Genomic DNA, 27,731 nt, shown 5'->3' on the forward strand with positions numbered 1-27,731 from the left:
CAGCCACTCATCTGTTGTTGGGTACCTGGGCTGTTTCCAGGTTTTAGCTATTATGAATTGTGCTGCTGTGACCATAGGAGTACACACCTCTTTTCTTTCCAATCAGTATTCCTTTGATTTCTTTCTCTTGCCTAATTGCTATGGCAAGAATTTCCAATACTATGTTCAAGAGTAATGGTGACAGTGTCTAGTCCCTGATCTCAGGGGGAATGCTTTCAGCTTCTGACCATTGAGTATGATGTTGGCTGTAGGTTTGCTATATATGGATTCCATTATCTTGAGGAATTTGCCATCTATTCCCATTTTTTGTAGAGTTTTCAGCATGAATGGCTGTTGGATTTTGTCAGAGGCTTTCTCTGCATCTATTGAGATAATCGTGTGGTTTTTGGCTTTGCTTTTATTGATGTGGTGAATGACGTTGATTGACTTACAGATGTTCAAAGAGCCTTGCATTCCTGGGATGAATCCCACTTGGTCGTGATGTACATTTTTTTTGATAGCTGCTGTATCCGTTTGGCCAGGATCTTGATTAATATTTTGGCATCTGTGTTCATCAGAGGTATTGGTCTGTAGTTTTCCTTTTTTTGTGTGTCCCTATCTGCTTTTGGTATCAGGGTGATGTTGGCTTCATAGAAGGTGGAAGGGAGTGTTCCTGTTTCTTCAATCTTACGGAAAAGCTTTAGAATTATGGGTACTGTTTCCTGTAGGTTTTGTAGAATTCATTTGTGAAGCCCTCTTGTCCAGGACTTTTGTTGTTGGGGAGATTCTTAATAACAGTTTCAATTTCTTTGTCTGTGATTGGTGCATTTAGGTTTTGTTTTGGAAGGGCATATGTTTCTAGGAATTCTTCCATTTCTTCCAGATTCTCTAGCTTGGTGGCGTATAGTTCTTTGTAGACGTCTCGCATGATTTTCTGGATTTCTTTGGTGTCAGTTGTGATATCTCCTTTATCATTTAGAATTCTATTAATTTGAGTCTTCTCTCTTGTTTGGTGAGTCTGGCTAGGAATTTGTTAATTTTGTTCATTCTTTCAACGAACCAACATTTGGCTTCACTGATCTTTTGTATGGTTCTCTTGTTTTTGATGTTGTTTATTTATGCTCTAATTTTAGTCATTTCTGTCCTTCTGATTGCTTTAGGGTTCCTTTGTTCGTCTTCCTCTAAGTCCTTATGTGTGTAGTAAGGTCGTTTATTTGAGCTTTTTCTTGTTGTTTAATATGTGATTTTATGGCTATGAGTTTCCCTCTCAGTACTGCTTTAGCTGTGTCCCAAATATTTTGATAGGTTGCATCTTCATTTTCATTTGTTTCCAGGAACATTTGAATTTCTTGCTTGATTGACTCTCTCAGCCAGTGGTTCTTAAGCAATATGTGGTTTAGTTTCCAAATTCTGTGTCTTTTAATAATTTTCTGTTTGTTGTTAAATGCCAGTTTTACTCCACTGTGGTCTGAGAAGATGCTTGGGATGATTTCAGTGCTGTTGAATTTATTGATGCTGTCTTTGTGGCCTAACATGTGCTCTATCCTTGAGTATGTGTTGTGTGGATTTGAGAAGAATGCGTATTCCAGTTTTTTGGCGTGAAAAACTCTGAAAATGTCCAGGAGGTCTAGTCTGACCATCTCTTCATTTAATTCTCTTGTTTCTTTGTTGGTTCTCTGCTTTGTTGATCTAAGTGTGAGAGTGGGGTGTCAAAATCTCCCACTACTATTGTATTACTATTGATGTATTTTTGAAGTTCTTTCAGTAGGTGCTTGATGTATTTAGATGGTCCCTCATTGGATGCATAGATGTTAATAATTGTTCAGTTTTCTTGGCTAATTGATCCTCTAATCATCATGTAATATCCTTGCCTATCTTTTTTTTTACTTATTTAATTTAAAATCTATTGTGTCAGTGATGAGATTGGCTGTTCCTTTTTTTTTTTTTTTTTTTTTGTGGTCCATTAGCCTGTATGATAGTTTTCCATCCTTTCAGTTTAAGTCTGTGTTTATCTTGTTGGGTCAAGTGGGATTCTTGCAAGCAGCATCTGGTTGGGTTATGTTTTCTGATCCATCCTTCTACTCTGTGCCTTTTGATGGGTGAGTTTAAACCATTGACATTTCTTGATATTATGGATTTAATGTATTGTAGTGCCATTGTTCAACAAGTATTTATTTGCTCTGATATATTGCAAGTATTATACTGATGTTCTTGTTTATAAGAGGTCTTTTAGAACCTCTTTCAGGGCAGTTTTGGTGATGGTTGCCTCATTTAACTGTTGTCTGTCTAAGAAGGTTTTGATCCCTCCATCTAGTTTGATTGAATGTCTAGCAGGATATATTATCCTTGGTTGAAATCCTTTTTCATTCAGGGCTCAATAGATACCTTGCCATTCTCTTCTGGTTTTGGGGGTTTGAGTGAAGACTGCTGATAGTCTTATGGGTTTTCCCCTGTATGTGACTTTTTGTTTCTCTCTTGCAGCCTTTAGGATCCTTTCTTTATCCTTACTTCTTCTCATTGTGACTATGATGTGTCTTGGTGTCTTATGATGTGTCTTGGTGTCTTCAGGCCTGGGTTGATTCTGTTTGGGATTTCTCTGGGTCTCTTGAATCTTAATGTCCTTTCTGCTGTTCAGGTCTGGGAAGTTTTCTTCTATAATTTCCTTTAGAATGTTTGCTTTCCCTTCCTCTCTTACTTCCTCTGGCAGGCCAATTATATGAATGTTACTTCTTTTGAGATCATCCCATATGTCTCTGCTGTTGTTTTCAGTGTCTTTCAATCTCTTTTTGAGCTCTTTCACCTCTTTCTTAGTTTTCTCTTGTTCATCCTCTGTCTGGCTAATTCTGTTTTCTGCTTCTGTTAGTCTGCTTTCCCTTCTCTCAGGTGCTTTTTTCAGTTCAGCTATTTCAGCTTTCAGTTCTCTAGTTGTCTCAAGGTAATTAGTATTTTCCTTGAGGGTCTCATCTTTTGTTTCCCTAATATCTCTAGCCCTTTCCTCCACAGTTGTTTTTATTTCTCTGATTAATAAGTTTATTATTTCTTGCATACTTTTCTTATCTGTGGTTACTTCTGGCTGATTTGTAGTTTCTTCAGGACTTTTGTCTTCATTCATTGTAGTAGCAGTTTTATTTGCTCTTGATCTAACCATTTTTTTTATTAATGTGTTTTATATTTTTATGTTCTGTTCATCAGATGTTGTTTTTTGAGTACAATCGATGGTATACTCGATACCTTTGTGACAAATGCAATCACCAACCTCAAAAATTACAATAGCAACTGAAGCAAAGATTAAAGTGGTTTAACCAATATCAGTTAGCCAAACAGTGTCTCCAGGCTGAGAGAAAATAGCAACCAAATCCAAGTGTAGAAGAAAGAGAAAGAAAAAAAGGGATAGCAAGAATAGACAATTATGCAAATCTACTATCTACTGTATATTCTAGGGGTAGCAAGAGGAGAAAGGGAAGTAGAGCAGGGATACACAGAGTCCACTCTGTCAGATTTCTTCCCCAAAATAATTCACAAACGCGTATCAGTGAATTCAGAAAGCCGTAGAAGGAGGAAGGTAGCAAGGATGACAAGAATGAGAAAAAGAAAAAAAGTGAGAGAGAAAAGAAAAAGATAAGAAAAAGAACAGTAATAAAAGAGCCGTGAAAGGAAAGAGATTTTTGTTATTTATTATTTTTTTAATTGTCTAGAAGGAGGGGGAAGTGGGTAGGGGAGGTAAGAAGAGTGAAACAAGTTCCTCCCACAATGGATAAGACTCCCAGTCACCTAGCAACGGAAAATACACTGAGTTAATTCTGGTCAAACTGAAGGAGAGGGGGAAAGGGATACGTGTATATATAGTATTAATAATAAAATAGAACAGAGTAAAAAACGTGTCCTGTCTTCAGCTTGGATGACTCCAGATTGCCTCGGCCCCCTGAGTAGCAGCAGCTGATTGTTAAGAAAATAAAACAAACAAACAAAAGAAAACACCTCTGGTTTTCTTTCCCTGTCTGACTAAGGCTCTGCTTGGTCAAATATTTGTAGCTCCAATTGGCCACTTAGAAAGAAAAAGGGCCAAGGGTTTCAGAAAGGAACAGGATTGGAATTGGAATTGGAATGACACCCGTGGTGGGCCAGGAATCTTGGTAAGGAAAGAAGCTAAGTGGGGGAGCCTGCTAGGAGCAGCTCTCTGGCCCCCAGAGTCTGGGGGGGGCAGGATTGTGCTTTGGGAATAATAATAATAATAAATTTTTTCCTTTCTATTTTCTCTATTTTCTAATCCAAATTGAGCTGTAGTCACCTCCTTGGTTTCACAGCTAGGACCTCTTATTCACTGTCCTGCTAAAGGCAAAATATCCTACCATTTCCAGCAGATGTTGTCAGAGCTCAAGGCAGTAGCAGCTTCTCAGTCACCACCTTGGTTCCACCCCCGATTGTTATATTTCTAATACTTTGTATAGTGCCTAAATGTTTAGTATATTGAACTAAGGATACTGTTGCTAATTTCTATCTCACTTATAATGGGTAACTCCATTTCATGTATAAATATACATCTTGGAGATCATATCATTTTAAATTTTATAAACACTTAAAACTGATAAGTATCATTTCTGTGTGATCTGTCTCTTTTCTCAACAATTGATACTTTTCCCCCACTTTAAATTAGGTGTGTACAAGCTGTGAGGACAATGCAGAAGCTAATGGATTTTGTGTAGAGTGTGTGGAGTGGCTCTGTAAGACCTGCATCAGAGCTCATCAGAGGGTGAAGTTCACAAAAGATCACACTGTGAGGCAGAAAGAAGAAGTTTCTCCAGGTGAGCATTTCAGTTTTTTTCAGTCTTTTTTTATTCCTCTGCCTTCCCCCTCCCTATTTCCCCTCTGTCCCCTTCCTATTCTGACTTGTTTTAATACCCTCATAAGCTGCACAATTACTCTAGGAGAGTTTTAATACAAGGACATCTGTATTATAGATGGTATTTGAATATTTACTAGTGTTGGTAAGTTTGAATAGATGCAGAATGAGTCTGCCTTACATTCAGACTCTGAACCCTTTATCTCCTATGAATTTCTTAATTTGGTACAAATATCAATAACTAAAGAAACCCTGTTTCCTATGTGAATAATATATGGGTTATTTATTTCTTTGTTTATAATGTGAAATTCACTAATGTATTCAGTATTATCTTATATAGCATGAAAAATTTATCACTTTGATTTTTTTTTTTTTTATGCCATGAATTAAACCTAGGGTAGTGATCATACATGTAAGGCCTATGTTCTGAACTGAGCTACATCTTCAACTCTTTTGAACTGTTTTCAAGAATAAAATTTAGGTTGTCGCTTGGTAGTGCAGCGGGTTAAGCGCGCATGGCGCAAAGCGCAGGAAACAGCATAAGGATCCCGGTTCCAGCCCCCAGCTCCCCACCTCCAGGGGAGTCGCTTCACAGGTGGTGAAGCAAGTCTGCAGGTGTCTTTCTGTTCCCCTCCTCTCTCTATTTTCTCTCTATCCTATCTAACAATGATGACATCAATAACAACAACATAACCACAACAGCAGTGATAAACAGCAAGGGCAACAAAAGGGAAAACAAATATAAAAAACAATAAATTTAAAAAAAGAATAAAATTTAATTCACTCACAGTATTATACAACTGCTACCACTGTCTACTTCAATAAACTTTACTAGCCCCCAAAAGAAGGTGCCCCCATGTTTTTTTTGCACATTAAGTAATAACATCTCATCCCCTATTTCGTTTACCCCAAGCTAACCTTTAACCTATGCTTTGTTGCTATGAATTTGCTTATTCTAAATATTTCATTTGAGTGTAATCACAATATTTGGTCTTTAATATCTGAATCTTCACATAGCATGTACTTTTCAGCATTTATTCATGTGGCATTTATCAGAACTTCACATTTTTTTAGTTGAGGCTAGTTAACATAAATTTATATTAGCTTCTGGTATGCAATATGGCTCAATATTTGTATATTTAGCAAGATGATTATAACTAACATCAACCCCCATATTTAGTTATAGAAATTTACTTAGTGATGAGAACACTTAAATATGTAGTAGATATTATTCATCAGTCACTATGCTGTATATTACTCACATAGGCTCTCAATCTCTCCCTCTCTATCTCTGTCTTCTTTCTGTTTGGTAATGGAACTTAGTACCTTTTGATCTCCTTTCCTCATTTTCTCTCAAAAAACCACCAATCTTTTCTCTGGATCTGTGAGCTTGGATTTGTTTGTATGATTTACATTACACATAGGAGAGACGATAAACCTTTTATTTTTATCTTCATTTCCCTTAGCATAACACTCTCCCTCAGGGTCCATCTGTGTTGCTATAAATGGGAAGATTCATGCCGCTTCTTTTTCTTTTTTCATTTTAATTTTTAATAAAGGATGAGACAGAGAGGGTTATAAAAGAGAGACACCAGCAACACCATTCCATAGCTCATGAAACTTCCTCATGCATGGCAGTATCTGTGCTCTGTCAGGCTCACCACCACCCAGCCCTTATTTTATTCATTTTGTTTTGTTTTTCTTTTTTTCTTGGGAGGATTAATGGTTTACAGTCAACAGTAAACACAGTAATTGGTATTTGTGTAACATTCCAAAGTTTTCTGCATAACACTCTCACCTCCCACCTGGGTCTTACTCCACCATCATGCTCCAGGACCTGAAGCTCCCACCCTCAGCCCCCTGCACCCTGGATCCTTTACTTTGGTGCAGTATACCAAACCCCAGTCCAAGTTCTACTTTGTGTTTTCCCTTCTGTTCTTATTTCTCAGCTTCTGTCTATGAGTGAGGTCATCTCATAGTCATCATTCTCTTTCTGGCTTATCTTACTTAACATGATTCCTTCAAGCTCCATCCAAGATGAGGTGGATTCATTTCCTTTCTTTAATGGCAGTAAGAGAGAGAGAGAACACATGCAATGCTTTGCTTGTGAGAGTACATTTTAATCTATCAGTAATCCTAATAGGTTATTTCCACAATTTTGCTATTAGAAATGATAGTAAGACTTTAGTTACATGTTTCATTTGAATTAGTTTTTATATTTTCTTTGTTTTTTGACTAGAGCATTGCAGAGGTTGTGCTAATGGTTGTGCTTGAGACTGAATTTTGCGCCACTCTTACACAAGTCTGTGTGCTATCTCTCCAACAGAGTTTTTGACTTCTTAGGATAAAATAATCCAGAAATGGAATTGCTTGACACATCACATTTTTAATTTTTGAGAAGTTATAACACGATTTTTCTATGGTACTTGTACATATTTACATTCCCACCAATTGCCAGACTTTCCCTTTGTCCATATCCTCACCAACACTTCCTATTTCTTATCTATTTGATAATAGTATCCCTCACTTTCTTTCCTTATTGGAGCACTGCATAAGTCTGGCTTATGATGGAGAGGGTTAAGCCTGGGACTTCAGAGCCTCAGGCATGAAAGTCTTTTTTACATAGCCATTCTGCTATCCCCCCTGCATAATAGTTATTCTTTTATGAAGTGATATCTCACTGTGATTTTGTTTTGCATATCCCTGATGATTAACGATGTTGAGCAGTTTTTCATACACTTACTGGTTATTGTGTGTGTTTATATGTGTTTTTATCTTCTTTTTTTGGGAAGTTTATTATCTAGGTTATATGCCTTTTTAAAAAATTCTTTTTTTCTTCTACTGAGTTGTACAAATTCTCATATAATTTCTTTACATGTTTTGGATATTAACTCTAATAAAATAAAATCGAAAATATTTTCTCCATTTCAGTAGGTTGCCTTTTCCTTTTGTTGATTCCTTTTGCTGTACTGAAACATTTTATCTAGTCCCACTTGTTCATTTTGTACTTTTGTTGCCAAATCTAGAAATCTACCCAAGCTCACCAGCAATACTTTTTAAAGGTAAGTTTTATGGTTCTAAGTCTTCTGTTCAACTTTTATACTAGTTTGAATTAATTTTTGTATGATGAAAGATAGTCCACTTCTAACTTTTATATGTGACTTCTCACTTTCCCCAACATCATTAAAGAGGCTATATACATTGTGTATTCTGCTACCTTGTGAGTTAATTGACCACATGTGGAAGTTTATTTCTGGACTCTTCATTTTGTTAGACTGGTTTGCTGGGGCTCATGTGGAGTGGCTCCAACCGGGGTGGGAGGGGGTGGAGGTAAACCTCTGACCCTCCCTCACCAGCTCTAGTGGCTGCATGAATTAGAAAGAGGCATTGGGGAACATTCTGGTACGAACATTCATTTATTTGGAGAAGGGTACAGGCCTTTATACTGAGTTAAACAAAGAACATTTTTCACATATGTCAGAAATTACAGGTTTCTTAAAGGTCAGCTTGCCCCTATGGTAGGGGACTGGTATGACAAGAATTGATGAGCTATATAAAGGTTAAAATGATTAGTCTCCATGATGCAGGGGAGCTAATTATCCAAAGGAATTTAAGAGAAGCATAGGGGTTAAACCAGTAAGGTGAGGTAGAGAAGAAGAAAAAAAAAGCTTGATGTGAATCACAGATATCAAAGGGCACAAGGAAATAGAATATGGGGGTCTCACTGCCTGGTGCTGGCAGCGGGTGTATGATAGAGTATGTTCTTCTTTATGATCAAAAGGTGAAGTGGATGTATGAACTTTGAGTGAACCCTCAAGTAGGCAGCCATTTGGCCTGCTAGTAGGGGGAACTAAGTGTGAGAGGCTTGTAGGCTTTCTGTGAGCTTGAGAGACTAACAAGGAGAAACTGAGTCTGGGAGACTTTCCCCTCTTGGTTCATCTCTATAAGGAGAGAGGCTAACAAGTGGGGTGTCTTTCCAGACCTCCATCCAAGGATGGGAGAGCTCTCCTAAGCTCTACCAAGTTTTCACATAGTCCCACACTGGTTTATGTATTTTTGTTTTGCTCTGTTTTGTTTCTGTTTTGCTGGGGCTCAGTGAATCCACCACTCCTTGTGGCCATTTTTTCTTTCTTTCTTTTTCTTTTTTTAAAGTTCCTTTCCACATGGTGGGGACCAGGGATTTTTTTTTTTCCTTTTCATTTATTTTACTTATTGGATAGAGATAGCCAGAGAGGGAAGGGGGAGATAAAGAAAGGGGAAGACAAAGAGACACATGCAACACTGCTTCACCAATCGTGAAGCTTTCCCCCTGCAGGTGGGGACTGGAGGCTCGAACCCATGCACTTTATAGCATGTGCACTCAACCAGGTATGCCACCACCTGGCCCCTTTCCTTTTTTTTTTTTCTTTCTTTCTTTTATACTTAATATGACAGAAAGACATTGAGAAGGGAGATAGAGATAGACACCTGTAGATACACTTCACTGCTTGTGAAGCCCCCCCCCCCCCCGTAGTTGAGGAATGGGGCTCAAACCCAGGTGTGCCATATGTGTCTGGTTTCATGCCAGTGTCCTACTGTTTTGATTATTTATACTTATTTGTGAAAGAGAGAGACCAGAACAACTCTCAACTCTGGGGTTTGGATTTAGGATCTCATGCATGTAAGTTCAGTGCTGTGTTACTGAACTCATTTTCCAGCCCAGCCCATGGTTTCTTCCATCCATATCTTGGAGTTTTCAGCCAGACTATTCAATTTTTGACTTATTTCTGTTCCAAAATCTTACTGTTTTTAATCATTACACACAACTATGTTTCAGTGACTTTGCTGAATCCCAGGAAATTTCAAGGTACAAAGTTGTTAAACAGTTTAGCTTTCTAGTAGTTAGTATTAGAAAGGCTGTGGAAAAAATGCATATGTAGCTGGACATACCAAGTTCTGTGGGATCGCATGAAAGGAGTAACAGCTGATAGGAGGAGAAGCCATCACTTACAGGAGAGAAATGGATCAGGGTAAAGCATGCCCATTTCAAGAGGGGGGAATGTAGACAGGCGATTTTAAGATTTAAAGGAAGACACAGGTAAAGGAAGATACAGTTTCTGAAAAGGCACAAAAAAGTAAAAGCCAACATAGAATCAGGTAAGCTTAATATTTTTCTGTGAATTCAGCCCTCTGTTGAAAAAGAGAGCAAAGATAATAGTATTAAGTAGAAGTAGAAAGATTGCTTGGTAGTATTGAGCTCACATCTGGTGTGTAGGCCATTTCTCCATCAGACTTTCTCAGCCTAGATGTGGGTGTAGAAAATTGAACTTATTAGAGTTTAGGCTTACCTGGATAGTTGTTCCAAAAGTTCAAAGGAGTACAAGATTCAGGTAGTGCGATAGACTGAAATGAAGCTTTTCCATTTGGTCAGTTGAAGACAAACTGGAGAAAAGGTGACAAGTTTAGAATGCCAGTTGATTAAAACAAGTAGTTAGGGACACGAGTTACAATGAGAACAGCTAAGAGTAAAAAAAGGTTAGAAAGTTACTAGAAGGGGTGTTTGAATTTATGATTATAGAAAGGGGACAGTAATGGACACATTTAGGATATGATCATGAATATTATATGTGATTATATGTTGTGTGAAGTTAGAGGCTTAATGAAGTACAGATCTAGATGTGAGAATGAGAAAGTTATGTTTAGTCTGTGGACTTCTCTGAGTCATCCATGTTTATGGTGAGATTTAGGACTAGGAGGAAAATATGAGTCAGAATCTAAATTCTCCAATAAATACAGGAAGTCTATAAATGGGCAATATGATGTCCCAATTTTCCAAATCAGAAACTAAAATTATCTTCACTGGACATAGATACAAATCATGATTTTCCAAGGCAATTAAAAACGTATGATCACTCTATCTACTGTGATTGATGCCCTGATGACATGATGTGAACGGACAGATAGAAGGACATTCAGATGACTCGGATTGAAACATCTTTTTCACGGCTGACATATTTTTAGTATGTTGGTGATTTTCTCTACTGGGCTGCTTTATTATTTTACTTATTCTTGATCTTATGTATATTTACCCCTTTCATCTGCCTAGATAATACGTTATTCTCCTGCTTTTCTCCACAAAAATCACTTAATTTAAAAGCTAATAAGCCTTTATAATTTTAGTTCATTAATTTTATTTTTAATTCCTCCTAATTTATTTTAGAAAATCTAGTACTGTAATGTCTTTGAAATAAATAATCATTCCATCTAATTTTTCACAGTTAATGAGTGTTTAAAGCTTGAGTTAGGATTTGCCACTCTTTTATATTTATGGCTACAAAGCAGTTGGTGGCCTATGTATTGTCTTATTGTTTTTTACTTTGATGTATCATCCTAAGTGCAGAAGTCAAGTTACTCAACAGTGTGGCTTTTTTTTTTTCTATAATAAATAAACAAATTTTCTATATAAAGCCTCTGTAGAAGAAATGTCATGAAACAAATCTTGCTGGGAAAAAATGTTTTAAATTAATTGTATTCACAAATTGATAAGATAAGCATACAGATAAGACAGGATAACAGATAGATAAATTACTAGATATAAATGATGGATGACTTTGAAAATTGTCTCTGCTATTAGACATTTGAATCCTTCTTAATTTTTAATGTTTTATAACATTGAAATAAACATATGAAACTATCAAATCAGCATAGGCCAGACATTGACAGTGTCCTATAGCAGTGTAGTCATTCTACACTGGGACAAGCTGATTTAATCATTGGGTCTGTATAAGCCTTTGACGTAACAATTCTTTTATTTATTTTTCTTGGAGAATGAACATGAGAGTCAGTCAGTCTCTTTCTCTCTCTCTCTCTCTCTCTCTCTCTCTTTCTCTCTCCCCCCTTCCCTCTCCCTCTCACTCATTCCCTCCCTCTCTCCAGGGTTATTGCTGAGGCTTGGTGCTGGAACTATAAATCCATTGCTCCTGGTGGCCATTTTTTTCCATTTTATTGGATAGGACAAAGAGAAATTGAGATGGGATGGGGAGAGGAAGATAGACACCTGCAGACTTGCTTCACCACTTGTGAAGTGACCCCCCTGCAGGTGGGGAGTGGGGGGCTTGAATCAGGATCCTTGCACAGGTCCTTGCACTTTGTATTATGTTCGTATAACCTGGTGTGCTACGGCCCGGCCCCCATCAATTCCAAGGATTTATTTTATAGAACTATTCAGTGACTTGTAAGTTTCATATGTTTATTTCAGTATTATAAAACATTAAAAAGTAAGAAGAATTCAAATGTCTACTGCCTAATTTGATGAAATATAGCTGATAGAAATGGCTATTTACTAACATGGGCATGAAAGAGTCAAGTGAAAAAAGCTCCTTAACAGAGTAATATGTAATGTTATTTTTTAATTTCATAAAACAATTCCAGTATATATTATGTGTATAGAAAATGATTAGAAGAGTACATACCTTGTTTATTGGTAATGGTTATTATCAATATGGAATTATTTCTGAGATGTTTGGATTTCACCTTTCAATGTGAGATAAACCGGAATGTGTTTATATTCTGTCTTTTCTTTTCAGTGTTGTAACCTAAGTATCATCTAGTTTTGTACTCATTTTGAGAAACCACTGAGAACTTGAAAAACTATGGTATAGAGTAAAAGCTTATTTTTGGTGTGTTAATTGTCACATTAGAATTTTTGCATAAGTGGGAAAATAATTTCCCCACTTACCCTTCTTAAATACTTTTATTAGATTTCTCTGAATTGCATTTGAGTAAAAGTTACCTTCAGTATTTGGGAAAGAAAGTCACTACCTGATAGTGACTTATGTGGACTATTGAAACTGAAATTCCAGAAAGCATCGTTTAAACTATATTCAAAGCCTTTTCTCCTGAATTAATTTCAATATTTACTTTGAAAGTGACAGTTGTATTTGCCTTTTCCTTCTGACTATTACAGCATCTGCAAGCCTAGTTGTAGGGATGGTATTGATGTAATTGTATCTCTTATGGCTCAGTGGATTTAAGTTTAAATGGACAACCTGACAGTTATATTTATTGTTGAAATAGTGACTTCATTTTACTCCACATTGTTTCTACAGAGGCAGTTGGTGTGACCAGTCAGCGACCTGTGTTTTGTCCTTTTCATAAAAAGGAGCAACTGAAGCTTTACTGTGAAACATGTGACAAACTGACGTGTCGGGACTGCCAGTTATTAGAACATAAAGAACATAGGTACCTTTCATTATATACAGAAGATTTGAACTGCAGCTTTATTGTTATCAATGCAACTTTATTATTATTACAGATTTATTTGTATTTGAGGAAGGGAATAGAGAACAAAATCCCGAATAACATTCTGGCACATGAGATGGCAGAGATCAGATTAAAGACCTCATGCTTGAGTTCAACACTTAATCCAGTGCGATACCCACTGGGCCACAACTTCCTTATTTTGAAAGATTTGTTTGTTTTTGTGAGAGAGAGAAAGACCAAAACCAAATCATTCAGTTCTAGCATATAATGTTGCCCGGGATCGAATCAGGGACCCATGGATCTGGCATACATGTCTAACATGCTCTCTCTGGCCCTATGGGAGAGTTTTCAGAGTTTTTTGGACATCCCAGCTAAAGAACGGTCTGCAAATACATTTTCTTTAGCCAACAGTGATTCTTCTCCAGGGTTTTTCAACTTTGTCTCCACTGACATTGCAGCCAGATAATTCTCAATGCGTTTGTGATATTCAGCAGCTTTTCCACACTTTATCTATGAGAGAGCATTCTCCCAGCATGACAATGCAAAATGTCTGCATTGTCTGTGAACATGATGGAATATACTAGGGAATAAAGCTTCCTGAATTATGTATCATTAGCCTGCACACCACTTAAAATATATGGGATGTTCTCAGTGCTATAAATACTTTTGCGTCTTTAAAAATTCATAACTGAAGGGAGTCGGGCTGTAGCGCAGTGGGTTAAGCGCAGGTGGCGCAAAGCACAAGGACCGGCATAAGGATCCCGGTTCGAACCACGGCTCCCCACCTGCAGGGGAGTCGCTTCACAGGCGGTGAAGCAGGTCTGCAGGTGTCTATCTTTCTCTCCTCCTCTCTGTCTTCCCCTCCTCTCTCCATTTCTCTGTCCTGTCCAACAACGACAACAACAATAATAACTACAACAATAAAACAACAAGGGCAACAAAAGGGAATAAATAAATAAAATAAAATATTTAAAAAAAAAATTCATAACTGAAAAATAATATAAAAGCCTTCTTTCAAGCCTCTAGTCCTCTGTGCTGTTATTTCAGCATCTACCTTCTCTAGTTCATCATAATTCTTACCAAAGTTTAGTTTTAGATCTCATCTTCATATGCATGAGAGTGTTAGCACCTGAGGTTTGATTTGTTTTTGTTTTGGCTGAACCCAGGCAGTACTCTTGGGCAGCGTCTTCATTCACATAGAGGTGGTTGGAGGGATACCATAGCACTGGAGCTTCCCCATGTGGTGCCAGGGTTCAAACCTGGGCCATACACAAGCTTTGCAGCCCCTGTGAGATCAGCAGATCAACACTGTGGCGTATCTAGGGGTACTGGAGATAGAACCCGGGCCTCACTTAAGGAAGTCCTGTTCTCTGGTCACTGAGCCATCTCCTGGGCTATAATCAGATTTAAGCGGGAATATTGATTTCAGTATACTTTATAAAAATGGCCTAGACTTCCAGTAATAACAGACTAGGTGATTTACAACAATCATGATAGTGAGGGCAGTTAGAAAATATGACAACATAAATGAATCATAGAATTTCAGAGTCAGTGAAGTGGTAAACAGTGTTACACTAGGGTTGGGTGGGAACAGAAAATGCTAAGGAGTTTCACCTCCCACTTGAACCCCTCTTTGAATCATTTTCTGGATAGTAAAGGATACGTTCAGTCCACAAACCTAATATAGGATTGCAGTTCTGAGGTTACTGGGGTGTTTTATTTTTCTTTGTATGTGTGCTGTTTGTTTGTTTATATTTGGTTCCTGGGACTTCACCTCTCCGGGATGAATGTTTCAAGTAGAAAGATAGAGACAGAAAGTCGCCACAGCACCAAAGCTTCCTTCAGTGCTGTGGGAACCAGTCTAGAACCTGTTTGTGTCCCTGACAAAGCAAGCATCCTACCCCAGTGAGCTGTCTTTGCAGCCTGGGCTTTTTTTCTTTCTTTTTCTTTTTTGCCTTGTTCAGATGCTGCAACTATATACTTAGCAAACAAAAAAAAACAAAAAAAAATTAGCTACTTTATTTTTTCTCACAGGGACTAAAACTCACTTTGAAATCAGACTGATATTGCATGTACACGCTTTTAAAACAATTCACATTTTTGAGATATATGAAGAAAAAAAGTTTAATTGTCCATGCCCAAGGAGTCTTAAATTCCAGAGGATTGAAATCATACAAAGTCTTGTACGACTTCAATGCAATTAATCTAAAAAAAAAAAAAAAAAAAAAGTAGGAAAAAATCCCCATATATTTGAATTTGGAGAAAAGTGGACTGTAATGCTGGGGAGATGGCATAATGATAGAGCAACTGTAACGATGCCTGATCTTGGACTGTGTCTCTAGTGTGGGACATGGAGGCCAGTAAATAGAGGATTTTATTGAAACAGTATGAGTGATAATGGAATGAAAACATGCTTTTGCTAAGGGAGATTTATATCATTAACTGCATTTTATTAGAGATTACGGAGAAAAAGTAAACCCATTAAATATTTATCTCAAGTTAGAAAAGGAGCAAATTTAAGTGGAGAAAAGGACACAAAAGATTTGTCTTTCAATAGATTAGTAAAATAAATTCCTTTGGAAGTATTTTGAGAGCAAGAAGTGGGAACACTTTTTTTATTTTTTTTTTTATTTAAGAAAGGATAAATTAACAAAACCATAGGGTAGGAGGGGTACAACTCCACACAATTCCCACCACCCAATCTCCATATCACATCCCCTCCCCTGATAGCTTTCCCACTCTCTATCCCTCTGGGAGCATGGACCCAGGGTCATTGTGGGTTGCAGAAGGTAGAAGGTCTGGCTTCATTAATTGCTTCCCCACTGAACATGGGCGTTGACTGGTCGGTCCGTACTCCCAGTCTGCCTCTCTCTTTCCCTAGTAGGGTGGGGCTCTGGGGAAGCGGAGCTACAGGCCACATTGGTGGGGTCTTTAGTCCAGGGAAGCCTGGCCAGCATCCTGATGACATCTGGAACCTGGTGACTGAAAAGAGAATTAACATACAAAGCCAAACAAATTGTTGAGCAAACATGGACCCAAAGCTTGGAATAGTGGAGAGGAAGTGTTAGGGGGATACTCACTGCAAACTCTAGTGTACTTCTGCTTTCAGGTATATATTTTGCAGTAGTTTATAAATACTTGTGAACATATGCTCTCTCTCACAGAAACTGGTGTATATCTAGGTTTTGGGACTTTGTTAGAAAGTGAACCACCTGAGATGGAATTAGAGTATACTATGAAAGGAAAGGTCTCACCCGAGTAATGAAGCTGAAGGGTTGCCATTCCACACGTGAAGTCTCTGGACACAGTCTGAGTTGAAGCATGTTGAGGTGGCAATCGTTGCGTTGGTTAGGTTGTGATCGGCAGATGCAATATTATTTGGTATGGATTGGGAGAGGCATATAGGAAAGTGGGCCCTATCCAAGGGTTCCAGGACTGGGGGAAGTAGAGGCTCTATAGTGGAGATGTGAGGTTCCTGCTGTCTTAGGGTTCCAATAGACAATCGATAGTTAATGTTATCATCACATTATTTGGTAATTGGGTTAACTTTGAAATGTCCTTTTGTTAGGGTTTGCTGGACAGTACCCAGTATCTTGTATATAGCTGTGCTATTGGTTGCTTCTGATCTATTTGGTCTAGGCTTTTGAGAGAGTCAGCCTATCAAATACACAGCCTATATATTAAAAAGATTCAGTTCTGTGTTTTAAAAAACTTCGTGACATACAATTAATTTTCCCCCTCATATTAATTAACTAGTGATTTATTTGACTACATTTTACTAGGAGTGTACATAAACACCATTCCTACCACCAAAAGACTGTGACCCATCCCTCCCACCCACTCCCACCCCCCACTGGCCCAAGAAGCTGCATATCTACCCCTCACCACAGGGCTTTTACTTTGGTGCCCTACTTACAATTTGGTCAGGTCCTGCTTTTAATTTCCCTTTCAGATCTTCTTCCTCAACTTCTGTTGATGAGTGGGATCATTCCATACTCATCTTTATCTTTCTGACTTAGCTCACTTAACATAATTCCTTCTAGCTCTGTCCAAGATGGGTCAGAGAAGGTGGGTTCATTGTTCTTGATAGGTGCATAGTATTCCATTGTGTATATATGCCACAGCTTTCTCAGCCACTCATCTGTTGTTGGGCACCTGGGTTGCTTCCAGGTTTTAGCTATTATGAATTGTGCTGCTATGAACATAGGAGTACACATCTCTTTTTGGTTGGGTGTTATGGAGTCCTTGGGGTATAAGCCCAGGAGAGGAATTACTGGATCATATAGAAGGTCCATGTCTAGCCTTCTGAGAGTTTTCCAGACGGCTCTCAACAGAGGCTGTACCAATTTACATTCCCACCAGCAATGTAAAAGGGTTCCTCTGTCCCCACATCCTCTCCAGCATTTGTTGCTGCTGTCCTTTTTGATGTATGCCATTCTTACAGGAGTCAGGTGGTATCTTAGTGTTGTCTTAATTTGCATTTCTTTGACAATCAGTGACCTAGAGCAGTTTTTCATATGTTTGTTAGCCTTTTGGATCTCCTCTGTAGTGAATGTTTTGTTCATATCCTCTGCCCATTTTTGGATGGGGTCATTTGCTTTTTTGCGGCTAAGTTTGCTGAGCTCTTTATATATTTTGGTGATTAGTTTCTTGTCTGATGTATGGCATGTGAAGATCGTCTCCCATTCGGTGAGGGGTCTCTGTTTGTTTAATAGTTTCTTTGGATGTGCAGAAGCTTTTCAATTTGATGTAGTCCCATTGGTTTGTTTCTGCTTTAGTCTTCCTTGCAATTGGGTTTGATTCATCAAAGATGTCCTTGAGGTGTAGGTGGGAAACTGTTTTACCAATATTTTCCTCTTAAGTATTTGATTGTTTCTGGTCTTACATCTAGGTCTTTGATCCATTTGGAGTTGATTTTTGTTTCTGGTGAGATAAAGCGGTTCAATTTCATTCTTCTGCATGTTACAACCCAGTTTTCCCAGCACCATTTATTGAAGAGAGCCTCCTTCTTACATTTAATCGTTTGGGCCCCCTTATCAAAGATTAGATGTCCATAGGTGTGGGGATTTATTTCTGGGCTTTCAATTCTGTTCCACTGGTCTGTGTGCCTTTTTTTGTTCCAGTACCATGCTGTTTTGATGATGATGGCTTTATAATATAGTTTAAGGTCTGGGAGTGTGATGCCTCCATTTCTGTTTCTTTTCCTTGAGATGGTTTTGGCAATTCTAGGTGTTTTCAGGTTCCAGATAAATGATTGTAGTGTTTCTTCTATTCTCTTAAAGAAGCTTGCTGGAACTTTGATTGGTATTGCATTAAATTTGTATGTGGCTCTGGGGAGAATATTCATTTTGATGATATTTATTCTTCCAATCCATGAGCATGGGATATCTTTCCATTTCTTGGTATCAGTTTCTATTTCCTTGAGTAGTGACTCATAGTTTTCAGTATACAAGTCTTTCACTTCTTTGGTCAACTTTATTCCTACGTATTTTATTGATTTTGCTGAAACAGTAAATGGGAGTGATTTCTGGATGTCTTCTTCTTCAGATTTAGTGTTTGCATAAAGAAATGCCACTGATTTTTGTACATTGATTTTGTAGCCTGATACCTTGCTATATTGCCTAATAACTTCCAGTAGTTTTCTGCTGGATTCTTTAGGTATTTCTGTGTATCATATCATCTGCAAATAGTGAGAGCTTGACTTCTTCCAATCTGTATTCCTTTGATTTCTTTCTCTTGCCTGATTGCTATGGCAAGAACTTCCAATACTATGTTGAAGAGTAACAGTGACAGTGGACAGCCCTGTCTAGTCCCTGATCTGAGGGGGAATGCTTTCAGCTTCTGTCCATTGAGTATGATGTTGGCTGTAGGTTGGCTATATATAGACTCCACTCTCTTGAGGAATTTCCCATCTATTCCCATTTTTTGTAGAGTTTTGAGCATGAATGGGTGTTGGATTTTGTCAAAGGCTTTCTCTGCATCTATTGAGATAATCATGTGGTTTTTGGCTTTGCTTTTATTGATGTGGTGAATGACATTGACTTATGGATGTTGAACCAGCCTTGCATTCCTGGGATGAATCCCACTTTAAAAAAAAAAAAAAAAACAACTTTATTTCACTTGATAGAACAGAGTGAAATTGTGGCGCTTTCCTTTTTGCTGCTAAGGAACCAGGGCTTGAACCCCGGTTCAATTACCTCGTGCATGGTAATTTATGTACTTAACCACGAGTGCCACCACTCACCCCCGCCCCCAGAACACTGTTTCTTAAGGCATTTGAAAATATAAGAAGGGTATCTTAATAATAGATTTGCAACTTTTTTCACAACAAATCATTATTTTTAGACAAATACAAGTCACAAAACCAGCACCAGAATGATTCTTTAACTTAATATAAGTTATTAATTTGTAACTTTCTCACAAAAGAAACTACAGATCAGGTGACTTCACTTATGAGTCTTAAAACATCAGTAAAGTTGCAACCCAGGAGGTGGCAGAATAGACAGTGGTAGATTCTCAAGCATGAAGTGTCTTGAGTTTGACTCCTAGTGTTGTATGATTCCTTCTCTTTCTGTCTCTCATTCTGCTTCCTCCCCTCCCACTAGTAAGTTAATAAAAATTTAAAAAAGAAAATATAAAAACATTGGTAATGCAAAAAAAAAAAAAATCACAACTTTTATACAACCTGTCCAGAGAACAGTAACAATATATTCTCTCCCATTTGTCTTATTAAGTTACTATAATTGTGACAACAAAGTGAGAGTAAATTTTGAGGAGAATGGAAAGTCATTTGCTTCTAGGAATATATTTACAATCTTCAAAAGGATGTTATTTATGTCCTATATGTTTTTGTTATCTTAAATATTTTTCTGTTAGTGATTTCTGTGCTTTGTGGACTTTCATTTTGACTTGTTGACTTATATCTTCAGATATCAATTTATAGAAGAAGCTTTTCAGAATCAGAAAGTGATCATAGATACACTAATCACCAAACTTATGGAAAAAACAAAATATATAAAATTCACAGGAAATCAGATCCAAAACAGGTAAATTTATATTTGTGATACTAAAGTCGTTCTTACATTTTGTGTTACATATATTCACTTTTAGAGATGATGTTTTTCTTGCCTCAGGGTGCAATCAATTTTAATAAGCTATAAAAAATATTGATAAAGACTTTTCTGGACATAGTGGGTTTCTGGAGGAAACTTTTGAATTTGTCAACACCTTTTCAGCTTAAAATTTCTATCCTAACAGCTCATTCATTTCGCAGGGTTTTGTAACTCAATTATCTGATAAATTCCAACTTAACGCTTAATCTTTTTTAAAGATTGCTAAATTTCAAAAAACCTTCTCTAGCCTGTCAGCTTTCAAATGGAATGAGTTTGAGGTTAGGTCATTAAGACAGAATTCTTAAACTGTTTTACTCAGCCCCCCCCCTTGTTAGATAGTTTCTATTTTTTATTGTTTTTAAAGATATTTTAATGAAAGAGATAGAGGGAGAGAGATCAGGCCACTGCTCAGCTCTGGTATATGGTGGTGCTGGGGACTGAACCTGAGACCTCAGAGGCTCAGGCACAAGAGTCTTTTTTATATAACCACTATACTATCTTGTCAGCTGTGACGTGGAGGAGAGAGAGAGGAGATCCGGAGCGGAGAGGGAACACAATTCTTTATTCGCTCGGGCACCTCAGAGTTAAGTGAGAGAGTGCAGTGGTTCAGGCCATGTGGAGCTAGCCAAAAAGGCCACCTCACGCAGCACCCTTTTCTGCGTCTGACTGCTGAGGTGAAAACCCAGCAAGAGAGAGAGGGGCGGAAGAAGAAGGGCTGTATAGGGCAAAAACTAGGAGTGACGAGCTGGGACAGGATTGGTTGGGAAGGGCACTCTCGCAGGAACTGGCACTAGCCTGAGGGGACAACTTGCGGAACAGGCACTCTGAGAAAGTACCAACTCTTGCAGAAACTGGCACTAGCCTGAGGGGACATCTGCACAGCACTATCTCCCTGGCCCACAGTTTCTATTTATTATCTACTTTACTTTTATCCGTCAGCTATCCAAGCCTCATCTCTCAGTTCAGTACTTAGAGAAGAAAAACTCCATGACAGTGAGGGGGATTTTTTCCCCCTTACTTTCTATCTCATGGAGTATGCATTGGCATTTAAACACAGCACTTATAATGAAAGTCCCATGTCTCCTTCCTTTATTTTGCATACAAAAGTAGTTTACCACTGTCTACCTAGATCAAGAAAAGACTAGGAAGTTTATAGGAAGAATCTGACTCAAAGAAGTTCCACAGAAATTTTACCATTCCCTCAGAGGGAAAAATTCTGTCAGTCTTATTCAGCTTCTCAGACACATTTAAATGGGCATTTAGTAGTTTTTCTAGAACTTCTGTACTACCTGATTTCTGATATTATCATATATACAAATAATAGAGTATATTTATTATAATACATTATGGTATTATCAACTCTATCCCGGAGTTTTTATCAGCTCTCCCTCAGTACTCATGGGAGTTGGGCTTTCCCATAAAATTAGTTAACCAAATAACCATCCTTTATCATCTTCTAATTAGAATATTCTATTATGCCAGAGGTGTTACTTGGTGATTTTGAAAGATGTATCTGGCTAATTATAAATTTATGAATATTTATAAAACACTGAGAGACATTCCTACCATCTAGTGGCAAAAGGTAGCAATTGTAAAATAACTAGTTTTAAGTAAAATACTTTTTTTTTTTTTAAGACTCATTTGGAATTTACCCTTTTGGCTTCACTTTTCTTTTTAACTCTTATACAGTGTGAGCTGTGAGCCAAGCCTTACTTTTTACAATATGGACATATATTTCTTAGAAAGACTATTCTAAAAAAAGAAGAAGAAGAAGAAGAAGAAGAAGGAAGAAGAAGAAGAGGAAGAAGAAGAAGAAGAAGAAGAAGAAGAAGAAGAAGAAGAAGAAGAAGAAGAAGAAGAAGAAGAAGAAGAAGAAGAAGGGGAAAGAAAGACTATTCTGTTGTTCCTGAATTGCTGTAACAACTTTGTAGAATGTCAGTTGATGTTCTGCATTACCATAGGAGGCAATTTTTGGATTCATATTCTACTTCATTTTCCTTTTTTGCATATATATTCTTCAAGAGTAGCTTTTTCTAGAAAGTCTTAAATTCAACATGAATTAAACATTGGAGTAGTTTTTCTTTAAACCTTTTGTTAGTGATTTATGCTATTTTTGCAAAGTGATTCATTGTGTTGAAAGAATTTCTTTTTTTTTTTTTTAGTGACAGTAACAGAGTCTAGTCATTAGTTGGGAGTGGGCCTATGTTCAAGCCTGATGACAGGATTAGATTGCTGACCTGATTTACTTTATTCTGCTGCATCTTTATGTGTGTGCAAGCAAGGCACTGCTTTTCCCTTGCTCACCCTGTCCCCTGAATGTAATTACTTAAATTACTTAAATGTAATTTAATTCCTGAAGGACTTAAGATACATTTTGAAGTACTTGCTTCACTCTCTGATTTCCTTGACCTTATAACTATTTTTTTTCTTTTTTTCTTTTTGAATTTTTATTTATAAAAAGGGAACACTGACAGAAACCATAGGATAAGAGGGTACAGCTCCACACCCCACCCCCTCCCCTGATAGCTTTCGTATTCTTTATCCCTCTGGGAGTATGGACCCAGAGTCATTATAGGGTGCAGAAGATGGAAGATCTGGCTTCTGTAATTGCTTCCCCGCTGAATATGGGCATTGACAGGTGGATCCATACTCCCACCAGCCTGTCTCTCTCTTTCCCTAGTGGGGCAGGGTTCTGGGGAGGCGGGGCTCCAGGACACATTGGTGGGGTCATCTGCCCAGAGAGGTCCGGTTGGCATCATAGTAGCATCTGGAATCGTGTCAAATAGTTACCTTGAAGAATTTCTAATAGAAAGTGAAATCTCTATTTTTTTATATTTAGTTTGGGGAGGATAACTTATTAGGAAAGTAACGAGAAAAATGTATATACATTTACTTTAAAATGTTTGGTGGTATTGTGTTGTCACTGGGCCTTCTACTGTCTTTTTGCTCTTATTCTAGTATATCAAATAAATGTAGTAGTTCAGATGATGTAATATAAATTTCATTTCTGTACATTTCTAGTTTTTTACTATGTTGAATACAAATAAAATTCATTCAGAATCATAGTTCTGAATGAATCTGAGTTTATATATTCAGTTAGTCCATTCTGTTTCTTAAGTTAGGAATTGATTTTTCTGGATGTCACCATAATCATTCCAAGTCTTATTTACTTAAAATGTGTTTATTCTGTTTCTAAATATATACATATATATTTACTTTTTAAGTAAATGACTTAATGAATTAAATTTTGAATTAAATGACTGTCTTCCTGAAGAATTATACTTCTGCAGTCTCATCATCAAGAAAGTCAATTTAAACTGAAGACCGCTTAGAAATAGCAAAGCTTTCACAATCTTGAAGCATTTTAGTCCAATTTAAGTATTAAAATGCCCGATTTAAATATAACAAAACAAGTGCCTTAGATTTGGGCCTTTTTCCCCCCTCATTTATTTTTCAGAATAATTGAAGTAAATCAAAATCAAAAGCAGGTGGAACAGGATATCAAGGTTGCCATATTCACACTGATGGTTGAGATCAATAAAAAAGGAAAGGCCCTACTACATCAGCTTGAGGTGAGTTACTGTTCATGGGACACTGTATTGTGGTTTCACGTATTTTCTCGTAAGCTTGTGAATTAGAAACTAGCCCTTTTCATCTTTCATTTTACAATGAGTGACCTAACAGTGTTGATAAAACTAGATTTCAGGGGTATAATTTCACACCCATGTGTACTGTGTGAGAGTCACTATACCTTCCACCCCTTTGCCTTCATCCTCTGTTTTCCTGTTCCCTCTCCTTCCCCACCCCAGATCTCTCAGAGTCTAAGAAACAGTTTGGGTAACCCCCTTCACCCCCAATCCCCATTCATTTACCTTAGTCATCTGGATTCCACATGAGTGAAACCAACTGTTACTTGTTTGTTACCCCTTTACTTATTTCACTTAACATAACCACTTCCATTTTACCTTTCAGTACCATTTTCCAGTCTGTAGTTTTCCTTTGCCAGGCAAGATATCAAAACTGACAGTTTTTAAGGCTTTACTACATGCTAGGGCTGTCTAAATTTTCTGTTTTTTATCACTTGGTTATCTTGAGATGTGTTGATCCTAAGTTTACAACCTGAGTAAGACCATACAAAATGTTATATACAGAAATGAATTTATTTTTAGAGCCTTGCAAAGGACCATCGCATGAAGCTTATGCAACAGCAACAGGAAGTGGCCGGACTTTCTAAGCAGTTGGAACATGTCATGCATTTTTCTAAATGGGCAGTTTCCAGTGGCAGCAGTACAGCATTACTGTATAGCAAGCGGCTGGTAAGATGGAAATACAGTCTGACATTTATCATCAAGTCAAAATATAGTGGAGAACAGTCGAGTGTTACAGCAAATGTTTAGTCTTAGTTTGAATGCCTTCTGACTATTTTTAATGAAAGTATTCGGGTTTTAAGATACTAGTATTTCTGCTGCCTTGATTTTAGATGTAATTTGATTTTATTCTATTACTGTCATTTGTTTTATTCTCTTTTAAACCTTTCTGTCTTAGTGTTAACGGAACTTAATATTAGCAACTACGATAATAGCAAATCTTCTTAATCATCTTTAGTAGACCTGAACTAATATTAAGCTCTTTCCATGTTATATTTTCTTTTAACTTTCATTTCATTCTCAAGAGGTAAGTAGAGCTATCCAGCCCTTGGTATGAGTGATAAGACTAAGGAACAGAGTTAAGTAACATGAGCAAGGCCACTCAGTAAAAGTCAAGCCAGCATTTCAGTCTAAATGGTGATTCTACACAGCTTTAGTTCAGCAAATATGGCGCTACATATTTCAACCCCATTTAAGGTTTTGGTAAACCATTTTATTACTGTATTTATTTAGTCTAGAATTGTGCTACTGAAAACATGTTTACTGCATACTGCCAGGGGTTGACTTTAATTAACGGTTTTAAAGAAAGCACTCTTGTGCAACATGTGAGACTGACCATATATTTTCCAACACATCCCGCTTTTCTGTTCTTGTGTGCAGTTTTTGTAGTGTATATCTAACCAAGCAGACCATAAGATGGGTGACTTGCAAAATAACTCAGGAGTAAACAACCACAGATGAAAGGGCATTGTGAACCAGCTATAGGATTCCCAATTTAAACCTTGAGCTGCCTTGTTCTCAGCACAGCTGGCTATTCTACCTGCTCTCTAGTCATCTGCCTTTTCTTCCTTCTACTTGACCTTGATGAGTTGTCTCACTCCCATGCCTCAGGCTGTGCCCATCCCATATTAATCATAAAGACTCTGGCTCAGTCATCTAGGTAGGGCAGGATTCTATTATTTCTAAAGGGCCCCCAGATGATACTGATATTGTTCCCCCCCGTTTTTTCTACCAGAATGAGACAGTTAAGTAAAGGCATTTGCAATAACCTGTGTTTAGTGCTTGTGCACTTGACTTAAAGAAATTGTATAGCTCTTCTGAGAGTGTGTCAGCACTAGTAGTTATCAGTCTGGTCTTTAGCAATATTGGTCTTTAGCAGCAAAGAAGACAACTGGAAGTCAGATCATCTCAACAGCAAACTTTTTTTTTCCCACTTTTTTTTTTTGGCCACCAGAGTTATCACTGGGTCTTAGTGCCTATATTGGTCCTTATGTCCAGGTTTTTTTTGTTTTTTTTTTTTGGTAGAAATAAGAGGTGAGCACATTTGCGTGTACATACCCACACTGTGTGGGAGGCACACCTGCAGCACTGCTTCACTGCTTCTCCCTTCCCTGGGGCTTGAACCCAAGTAGTCATATATGCTAAGTGTTCCCACTACCTGCTTCACCACTCGGCCAATCTAACCATACTTAAGAATTCATGCTTAAATTGCAGAAGCCAGGTCTTCCACCTTCTGCGCCCCAGAAAAATTTTAGTCCATACTCCCAGAAAGGTAAATGTTAGGGGAAGATGAATAGAGACCTCTGAACTTGAAGTAGCAGGTAGAAGTAAGCAGGTAGCAGGTAGCAGGTAGTAAGTAGCTACTTACTTTCTAAGTAGCCTTAGAAAGGGCAAGATCGTAAGGGGAAAAAAGTAGATGAATATATATATATATAAATATAGACAGATAGTTAAACTTAGTAATAATAGTTCATATCTGCAAAACTGGGAGAATTAATGCTGTCTCCAGTGGAGGAAATGGGGATACAGAACTCTAATGGTGGGAAAGCTGTGGGATTATACCCCTGTTCTCTTATAATTTTGTGAATCAATATTAAATCACCAATAAGAAAATTAAAGACAAAAATTTATTGCTTAACTTTTATAATTTTCAGAGATTTTATTTTAAAGTCAACTTCAGATATCCAGATCAGTTTTTGCTCACTTACCTTAGTTTTATAATCAAGCAGCAGAAGTTTTCTATGATCATTTTGTAATAAGGAAATGTATTTCTGATATGCTCTTATAAACAAGGTTGTAATATTGAGTGACACACTAGACAGCCATTTGGTCACTATTTTTAAAACTGTTATCAATTACAAATTATATTCAACATTAGAGTCATTATTTTCATGTTTGTCTATAACCTCTTAATCCTGGGTCATTTTTTTTCTTTATTGGAGGATTAATGGTTTACAGTTGACAGTAAAAATACGAAACACTTCACGAATTTGCGTGTCATCCTTGCGCAGGGCCATGTTAATTGCTGCATCACTCCAATTTTAGTATCTGTGCTGTAAAAGTGAGCACAGTCCTGGGTCTTTTTTTGAACATCTTTGTATGTAGTATAAACCTTCTCTATTGCTTATGTTTTTCTGAAAGCCAAACAACAAAAGGATAAAGTTACCAGGCTTTTGTGAGGGGTCCTCTCTTAGGTACAGGCCTTCTGACATGCCCGCTTTGTTGTGCACCAGAAACGGGTGTTAAGAAGAATGTTCTTAAGGCAGCAGGGGAGAGTACTACGGGACTCTCTCAGTGTCTGTGGCTAGTGATGTGTCAAGAGATGACCCAGGGACTGTGTTGGTGAACAATCCGCTTATTGAACAGCAAAGCGGGGTTTTTAAGGGGTTGCGGGAGGAAGTAAATTGTCTATACCATATATGGTAGAGAGGCAAGGGGTATGGAGAGGGTCAGGGCTTCTTTAGTGAGTAATCTAAGGAACAAGGAAATTGTTAGGGGTTGGGGAAAGGTCAGGGTTTGATTAGTGACTGTTGAGCAAGTGGTTTAATCGGATGAAAGAACGAGGAAATAAGATTATCAATAACCAGCAGACAGAGAGGGGTCCTGAGGGCAGAGAGAAGATGGGTCAGGTTTGATCAAAGGAATGGGGGCGGTAGGGAAGTAGGGAGAGAACTTTCAGTTACTGTTTGACAGAGTAGAACAATGATATGGATTACATACAATCAAAGGAAATGAACTTCTAGTAACTTCTGAGTAAGCAGACCATCTGGTTTAGGAACAAGAAAGTGAGCTGTGTGTCAGGGAGTGTGGGGTCCTTGTGAGGCAGAGAGACTAATGGGGGCAGATCCTGGGGGTCATTTCCTTCCTTGCTGAATCTCTGGTAGACAGAGACTAAAGGATGGTTGTGCCCTC

The 27,731-nt window shown here is 37.7% G+C and overlaps 1 protein-coding gene and 1 non-coding gene across 3 annotated transcripts in view; one reads left to right on the forward strand and one right to left on the reverse strand.

Moving 5' to 3' along the window:
- Nucleotides 1-27,731, forward strand: part of TRIM24 (tripartite motif containing 24) — a 131,722-nt gene that overhangs the window by 71,245 nt on the left and 32,746 nt on the right. For both annotated transcript variants that reach the window (XM_060196650.1, XM_060196651.1), the window contains exons 3-7: nucleotides 4,634-4,781; nucleotides 12,907-13,039; nucleotides 19,990-20,106; nucleotides 23,630-23,744; nucleotides 24,342-24,488. In XM_060196650.1, the coding sequence (XP_060052633.1) occupies nucleotides 4,634-4,781; nucleotides 12,907-13,039; nucleotides 19,990-20,106; nucleotides 23,630-23,744; nucleotides 24,342-24,488 (660 nt within the window). The remainder of the gene's footprint in view (nucleotides 1-4,633; nucleotides 4,782-12,906; nucleotides 13,040-19,989; nucleotides 20,107-23,629; nucleotides 23,745-24,341; nucleotides 24,489-27,731) is intronic.
- Nucleotides 26,786-26,888, reverse strand: LOC132540041 (U6 spliceosomal RNA). The gene has a single exon (XR_009551320.1). It is a non-coding gene; the product is annotated as a U6 spliceosomal RNA (small nuclear RNA).

The sequence above is a fragment of the Erinaceus europaeus genome, chromosome 8, assembly GCF_950295315.1.
Source record: "Erinaceus europaeus chromosome 8, mEriEur2.1, whole genome shotgun sequence".
NCBI classification, from domain to species: Eukaryota; Metazoa; Chordata; class Mammalia; order Eulipotyphla; family Erinaceidae; genus Erinaceus; species Erinaceus europaeus.